The 8302-nt window shown below is 53.1% G+C and overlaps 2 protein-coding genes across 2 annotated transcripts; one reads left to right on the top strand and one right to left on the bottom strand.

Moving 5' to 3' along the window:
• Positions 1-505: 505 nt before the first annotated feature.
• On the bottom strand, positions 506-1135 carry MYCFIDRAFT_212717 (uncharacterized protein). Its single transcript, XM_007934180.1, has one exon. The coding sequence runs from the start codon at positions 1069-1071 to the stop codon at positions 658-660; it is 414 nt and encodes a 137-aa protein (XP_007932371.1). The 5' UTR covers positions 1072-1135; the 3' UTR covers positions 506-657.
• A 1257-nt stretch (positions 1136-2392) lies between these two features.
• On the top strand, positions 2393-6147 carry MYCFIDRAFT_180378 (uncharacterized protein; the record flags this gene model as incomplete). Its single annotated transcript, XM_007934179.1, has 3 exons — positions 2393-5450; positions 5483-5679; positions 5740-6147. 3 exons carry the CDS (start codon positions 2393-2395, stop codon positions 6145-6147), a joined length of 3663 nt encoding a protein of 1220 aa, XP_007932370.1.
• Positions 6148-8302: the final 2155 nt, after the last annotated feature.

Genomic DNA, 8302 nt, shown 5'->3' with positions numbered 1-8302 from the left:
AATATAGGTATAAAGGTACCTTCGGCTAAACGACTCTACTATAGACTTCTCGAGCTCCTTATATAATTCCTCTACTATCTCCTCTTCCGCCTCTATCTATTTATCTCGCGATACTACCTTCTTTAATCTAAGCTCTTAACGTATCCGTTAATATCTCCGCTAGCTAATATTAAATCTATCTATCTTTAGTACTTCAACCGCCTCTTTATTAGTTAAGCGTAAAGCGGAGAAGGTATATACGACTCGGATCTTTAGTATCTCGATATCGTTAAGTCGGTAATAGTAAGTATAATTGCTATAGTTAACATTCTACTCCTTAAGCCTTCGTTTAAGGGTGTTTAGAGATATCTAACACCCGGTCTCCTATTAAAGGTACTATAGGATTTCGTCTCGTATAGTACCGCTACTAACCTAAGCGGTTATCTAAGCCTACTATAGCGAAAGATTAATACGTAGAGGCATCGTACGAGTCGTACGAGTCGATAGCGAGTATAGCGCGAGTTATAGAAGGTTAAACACGAAGAATTAGTGGTAAAGGCGGTGAGAACAGTACATTGAGCCTCTGGTATGTATGGGCCTCCGTACTCTTCATCTCCTGGATATCAGCATCGATCCCTTCCTTCTGCTGCGCGTCCTGTCGCGCTTCTCGCTGCTGCTCTACCCGACTTTGGCGTTCTTGCGCCTTATGCAAGTCTTCGAGCTGTCCTTCGAGGTAAGTGATGGTCGAGGACTGCTGTTGATGCTTTCAAGTGCGCGGGTGGCCATTTCTGCCATGCTGAGGAGGCGTCGTAGCTTCTGTACTTCGAGCATATTGGTCTCCGACTGTTTTGATCTCGCTTTTGGCTTCGAATCTTGAAGCATGGAACCAGAAGCTGCAACATTGGGCAGTGGAAAGCCAACACTACTTCCCAGCGTCTGTGACGTAGCCGCCCTTCCACACTTTGGCTCCAGTACCTGCGGCTTCATCGCTTGATCATTCTGAGAGCCTTCTCGGACGCCCACGAACAACGAACGAATGTCTGCTATTTGCGTTTGTACGTTGGCCCGAATGGCAAGATTTTGTTCCAGCATTTCGACTATTTGGCGGATGCCAGCCTCATTTGCAGCTTGAGAAGCCTTGATTCCAGCCTCGATCTGCTGATATGCAGTTCTAACCTCGGAAGCCACATTTCCTACCATTGACTCCAGACCTTCCAGTCGCTGATCGATGTGACTCAGACTGGCCTGATCTGCGCGAAGCCTGGTAATCTCTGCCTCCAGTGTTGCATGTCTCTGGTCGTGCGCGTTGCGTAAGCCTTCAAATCCAGTCACCATAGCTTGCGTACTGCTGGAAATACCCGAGACGGTATCCAAAAGCTGGCCGGCCTCTTGATCTTCTAGGACATTCATGCCTTGGTTGAGGTGCATGAGCTGGTCCGCAGGATGATTTGGATACGTGAATTGGGTAGGCTGGTGTGGATGGCCATAGTATGTGTGATTGTTAATGACTTGTTGGGGAAGACTGGATTTCTGGACCAGTGGCGGCGTGTGGAATACCATCGGTCGTCTGCTGGAATTGACGCTTCCAGCACGGCTCGTATTGGAGACGACTCCGGCTCCTGCTCGTCTCTGTTGGACCAGACCTTGCTCCGAAAGTGGCTAGTAATGCCGGACCCGCGTTTTCGGACACAATTTGTGGCCCCTTCCGCGGGTCCCGCGCTTCCAGACTCGTCCGCTAGCACCAGCCATTTCCTCCAATCCCAATGCGCCTTGCTTATTTCAAGAAGTCACGTCTCAAACATACGTGTCGCAGTCGCGAGGGTGTTATATACCCTTTCAAGCTTTTCGACGCCCGACGGAGACAAGACTGCCGGCTGGTTGTCACGCGCTTGATGTGTAGAGGCTGGAATGAGCGCAGGTAATTTCTAAGGGCGGATATGCTGCTGCCGTTGTTTAAACGTCCCACAAGGAGTAGTAAGAGCGATGCTGGCTCACGGCCAGGGAGCTCAGCACTGTCCTTGCCTTCTTTGAAACGGGCCAGAGCCGAGAAGAACAACCCTCAGTTGCCCACAAGGCCTAATACCACGTTGAAGAAAGCCGACAGACCAACTACTCGAAGCGGTCGTCCCGTTACAGCGTCAATGTCTTCAATTACAGCACATGGCGTGAGCCAGTTTACGAAGGTGATGGGATGGCGCGGCGTGGCCGTTTTCGCGGGCCCTGCGCGTCACCGGACGGTCCCGCATTCGTGGACCGAAGCTTCAACGCTGACTTGGAAGGCGCGCGATTGTGATTGTACTTGACCACCTGCACCTGCCTCACTGTCAATGTCGACTGCCACGCTTCCAACCACACCACTGGCAATACACGTGCGGCCACATACATGTCCGCATGCACCGTGGTATATAACTCCATGGTGCGGCTTCGCTCTCCTGCTCTCTCGCGGGCGTCGACGCCGACGGAAGGGCCACTGGTTCAGGCCGAGACAGCTCCGACTCGAAGCAACAACAACGAAAACAACAACGAAAACAACAACGACGCGCCCAAGAAGTTGATAGCGACATCCTGTAACAGTGGTAGCAGTAGCGGCGGCGATTCGAACAATCGATCGGCGTCATTAGACATTCCGCACACTGGCTCGCTGGCACCTCGTCTCGCGTCCTTGTGCGAGAAGCTGCATGTGCAATGGCAGTCGCAAACGCCTTTGCTCGATACCTTCTATGACCTCTACGATGCCTTTGCCGCCGAGGATGGCCAGATCCCCTTTGGGCGTGTCCGGCAGCATATATCTCCTGATTTGGCCGCCTTCCTGCAAATGACGGCGGAGAACGAGCTGAGGGAGCGCGACGCGAAATTGCTCTCTATCGTGCATTCGCTCACGTCGCAGCCTGATAAACGCAACAAGAAGGACCCCCGCTGCTGCTGGAACATGGATTTCCTGGACCTGCTCGGCCTCTTCCATGTGGGTGTCAACGGCCTCTCGCGCACCTTGGTCTCAGGCCTAAGCTCGGCGGAGAAAGCGGGCTGGGCGATGCAGGACTATCTTCCTGCGCTAGCACGAGCGGCGAACGAGCGACAGACTACGAGCGTGTCGGCACGCAAGCAGCGCTACGAGCACAACCGGCCTCCTCCCGCTTCTTACAAAACCGGCGACCACGAACGCGCCGTTTCCTTGCTCCTCGAAGCCGGCAAAGTCACTTCGCTGCATATTGATGGCGGTGCGCAGCAAGGTGCTACGAGCAAGTGCACAGATGCGGAAGATCAGATGATGGAGTCGTCGCAGGCAGCAGTAGAGCAAGAAGCAGCCGGAGGACATGATGGGCCAAAGGGTCCTCATGGAGACCAAGATCTTCCAGGAGGACAAGATGGGAAAGCAGCGCAGGTACCGCCGCCAAGAGAGCGAACACGAGAAGGAATCCGAGATCTATCGACCATTCTTGAGGACGAGAACGAACATAGTGGTGTCACGACCGTACCCATCGAGAAGGAAGACCATGCCAGCCTGGCCGTAGACGAAGCTGAAGCCGAAAGCATTGTCCCGGCCACGAATGCCCAGGAGGGTGGAAGCATTCCAGGAGACTTGGACGCTGAATACGAGTTCGGCTACGTTAATGACAACGACAGTGACAGCGGCGGCAGCATGCAAGAGGGCAGCAGGAGTGGGGACGACTCTAGGGAGTCGATTGAGCAGCCGCGGGGCGATGTCAACGATGAGTTCATCCACGGCGACGGCGACAGCAGCATCCAACATGACGATATCGCTGAAGATGGCACCATAAGCGAGGACCCGAGTGAATCGGTTGAGCAGGTACGCGACCGTAATCCTCTCGCAACCACGCGCTGCAAACGTCGCTTCCACTCTTTCGCCGGCAGTCCAGAGCCCTGTAAGCGCACGCGTCGCGACTTCCCTCAGCCGCAGCCTGCAACTTCAGATAGCTGGCGCACGTCGGTCGATGGCACGGCTCACACATCGCCGTCCAACTTTATCGCTGAACCACGCCCACTCCTTGACATCGACTTCACGCAGCCTGACGCAGAATCTTCGCACTTCCAGCTCGAACCGCCATTACAGCTTTCAAGCCCAAGCCCAAGCCCGGATCCCTCGAAGACGACGCGCACTCCATCGCTTCTACCACGTAGCGGCGACGTAGTGCCATCTGCACAAGAGTCTCTGCTGCCACCCACCCCAGCAAGCTATGACCAACCCGCGATGACGCTGCAGTCGAGGACCTCACATTCGCCCGCCGCCGCAGACGCACACAGCACAGAAAAGAGGTCGAAGACAGAAGAGACTGAAGAGAAACAGAACAAACTAGGGACCGAGCACCGGCCGGCCGTAGACTGGAACTTCGATACGAAGACGCCGTCGGCCCTTCCAGTCTCCAGACCTCCCCTACGAGCTTCCAATCGCGACGCAGCACCAACAGCGGATCAAGCATTAGCGCGTGTCGAGTCTGGGCAATGGCTCAACTCTACCGCTGTCGACAAGCTTCTGTCGGCACTGATCCCAAGCAGGTTTCATGTCGCAGATTCGAGTGCGGCGACGGTTACGCGAGATCGGCCGTATCGCCCTCTGCGTGACTACCCTCCCGACCAGATGCCCAATATCATTCTTCCGCTCTGCGATAACCACCACTGGGTTATCGCTACAATTTACTCCAATACGTGGACTTGTATTGTATCGGACTCGTTACGCCAAACCCACCGGCATAAAGGGTTCGAGGCACGGATTCGCCAATTCTCTCAGCAGCTTCCCGCCGATAGTCAAGGAAGGGAGTTGACTATTACTTGGGCTTCCGATGCGCCAGTACAGAACGACGACGTCAATTGCGGGATCCTAGCGATCGCGGACGTAGTATTTCGTGCAGCGGAAGTGTCTCATCAGCGTCAGCTGGATTCGTCCTTGCTGCGGCTTCTTTTTGGAGTCGCTTTGCGCGCTTCTGGACCAGACACGCGCAATGTGTCCAATCAAGACGACTGGGACCTCAACCTACCGAGCCACTTGACACGGCCAACTTGTCCACCAGCACCGAAGCCCACGGAGGGTCTCGGCGCTCTGGAAACTTTGATGCATATCCGGGCAGAATCGACACGCCTTGCAGAGCAGTATCGAGATGCTTTGAGGACTTTGATGCAGTGCATTGGCCAAGCCAAAGCTACATGTGATGCCCTGGAGCTTGCTCTACACAGAAACATCGCCGAAGCAGATGCTATAGATATAGCAGAGTCAACATTCGCTCAATGTCAGGATCTCGACAAGGAACTGAACAGTCGTCTCTCCTCTCACCGACTGAGGCTACCGCCCGGCAGCTTGGCGAGTCTCCAAGCCCTGCGGAATGCCAATATCACAGCGATGGAAGCTCTCCGTGCGGACACGGAGAAGCACCGGATACAGGTGGTAGTATGGCGACGCACATTAGCTGCTACAAGTAGCGCGGGAAAGAAGCTCATAGACACCAAGGAGGAGATCAGTAGGGATTTGAGCCTTGCGCAGCAGCTGTAGTTGTCACAAGCCTTGCTTACTGTTGCTGCCTGCAGCATGAACCTTTTGGACCTGGCTACAGCCATTTTCAACTCCTTCGTTTACGTACGCTTCTTGCTCCACCTTTCCATACCTCTACTAATGATGCCAGCACTGTATACATAGTCGCTGTCCGCTTTCTTGTTCCGCTCCTCCGACCCCCGCAACCGCTCATCTTGGTCCCCCCGCCTCTTGCTTTTCGTCGTCTTTGACCGGCTCGTTCAATTTTTTGCATCCAGATGCTTCGCCTAAGAAATCGAATACCCCATCTCCCGGTGATGAGTGCACATCGAGTGCTTCTTCAACCCTGCGCATGTGCCTGCATCTGGCCCATCATCGCCATCGCCATATCATCAGGCACTCGCGGCTCCTCCGCGCGCTTATTCCCATCACGCGCGAGAAGTCCGATCAAAGATGCTGCCACTCTGGAATCTGCCGACATTCCCATCTTCCAATGCTTCCGTCGTTATACCACCATTCCAGACTGCGTTGGGCCCTTGCTGAAGGGACTGCGCCGTGTTGCCGAGGACGAACTGCCATGGCCAAAGGATGTTACCGAGGATATGGAAGCCTTTGTTGAAGACTTGACCGCAACCATCGATAGAAATGCCACCGAAGATCCGGCGCCTTCGGACTGGCATGAATAGAAGGACATTGGTCGACGAGCCGAGAAAGAGGCGATGGAGAGCGCTTCGGAGCCCTCGTGGACGTGGTCGCCCTGGCTGAAAGGCAAAGCATGATGAATGCGCAGCTGTGCTCACACGCCATTGAATGCGACGCCCCATCTCAGCCGATCGAATGGGCCCCAGTCCAGTTCACGATACAGCAGTCTATAAGGTCCCTAGAGCTTGTGCAGGTGAGCTGGTCTGGAAAGCTTAGAACGATGAATAGACCGCGACTCTGATCAGTCTTTACAACATCTCAACCAAATCGTCCATAAAGCTGATATTGACTACGTATCTCGCGTCTCCGATGGCGTCGGATTTCCCGTGGCTTATTGTGGTAGGAATACATGTAGAACTCGTCTAAATCGTCCAACTAGAAGCGCTTTGGATCTTTAAACGATCAGTACATAAGCAGGGAAAGAATGGCAGATGGGTCTCACACTTTGCCCGAGACGGAACGACTCGGCTTTGCTTGACGCACTTGTGCATTAGAACTGTATCGGCATCCACCCCTGCCTGGTTCACTGAGATTGTCTCAAGCGACATTGCGGAACACAGGCGTCGCAGTTGACCGCGGCGCATGCGCATTGAGGTAAGTAGCTCCGTAGACTCATGCACTCGACCAGTGATAATGACCACGGCTGTGCGAGGTACATTGCGAGCTGCACTGCCGGTGAATTAATCCTGCCAACCTCGGGATGGGAGTCTGCTACGGACCTTGCTGCAGGCTGCGTTCATCAAAGTGGGCAGGCATTTGCCTGAGAGGTACGCTTTTTTGCTTCAGTCTCGTTACATCATCCAGCGACTCTTTCTCACCAGAAGTCCTCGGGGTATCGTCCGCTACGTACGTACCTACTTTCCTTAGCACGTGGATTGGTATGCCGAGCAATTGCGACCTGGAACGTGGCGTGCAATTGCGTCTCTGGAAGACTGCGAGTCGCCGATGACGCTGGCCTCGTCCGGGAGCATGTCAATGTGGGAAGAGTTGAATTCGACCAGCGCATCCCAGTTGATATCCAAAACATCGTTGCTGTCGACTGATGGAACGTACTGCGATAACCAAGTTCCCGTTATCCTGTTCGGTAGGGACATTCCCACCACTCTTGCGTTGTCTTTGCCTATGCTCACTGCTGCTGTGCTCGGCTACATTGTCCTCTCGGTCATGAAAACACGTACTAAGAACAGCAATTGATGGATTTCTGGGAGGTGAAGAAAGATCGATCCATTCTCTAGACTCTTGTACGGAGGTGAACTGGGACCGCTGCCAAGATGTGGGGTGACCCGATTGGGCTGATCGGCGTAGGGTGGTGTGGTGAGATGGCGTTGAATGTCTCCGGATTTTAGCGTCCCATTCTTTTGGGTTTCTGCGGGACTGTCCCCACTATTCCTGCTAGGAAATGGCCCGATTATTAGGCGTATGATGGGACCCACCAAACTTACGGATTTGCTCGGTTTTCTTGTTAAGGTCGGCTTGCCTAATTAGGCTATTATAGTAGCTTCTAAGGTATTATTACTATCGCTACTATCGCTATCGCCTATCTAATTCTTCCTCTTATTCGGCCTCTTAATAGTAGGTAGCATTCTCGGCACTAATCTCTTACGCTTGCTACTATTGTATTTATTAGAAGTCCGCCTCTTACCTACTACTTCTCGTATAGCGTTATCGTTTTCTAACTAAGGGAAGTCTTCTACTACTTCTAGGTCTTATTTTAATAGTAAAGCCGCTCTTGCTAGCGAAGTAAGGTCTACAACCTCGGCTGTTTCTTCGATAGTATTTAAGTTAAACGGCTAAGCTAACTAAGCCTATAATAGCGACTCGCGGAGCGAAGTAGTAGTAGTAATAGTAGTAGTAGTAGTAGCACCGCGGAGCGGCGCCTTCTTGCGAGGTAAGGGCCTAAAGGGTAGCGGACTCGGCGTAAGAAGGTCGATTACGTATAACGGTCGGATTAGTAATAAGACTGTCTCGTTAAGCGGCGGAAGATTAAACGCTCGAGGCCTGTGTTTAGTCGCTAGTAGAGGTAGTAGCAGTAGCGGAAGCGTTAGATAGCGAGCGCGCGTTAGAGTAATAGGTGCTAGTAGAGGTTATTGTGTCTACTGTCGCTGTCGGTTACTAGTTAATTAAACCTTAGGCGCGCCT

Source organism: Pseudocercospora fijiensis (genome assembly GCF_000340215.1).
Source record: "Pseudocercospora fijiensis CIRAD86 unplaced genomic scaffold MYCFIscaffold_17, whole genome shotgun sequence".
Taxonomy (NCBI): domain Eukaryota; kingdom Fungi; phylum Ascomycota; class Dothideomycetes; order Mycosphaerellales; family Mycosphaerellaceae; genus Pseudocercospora; species Pseudocercospora fijiensis.
The sequence above is the reverse complement of the archived record's forward strand: the minus strand, read 5'-3'. Positions and strand labels throughout refer to the sequence as shown.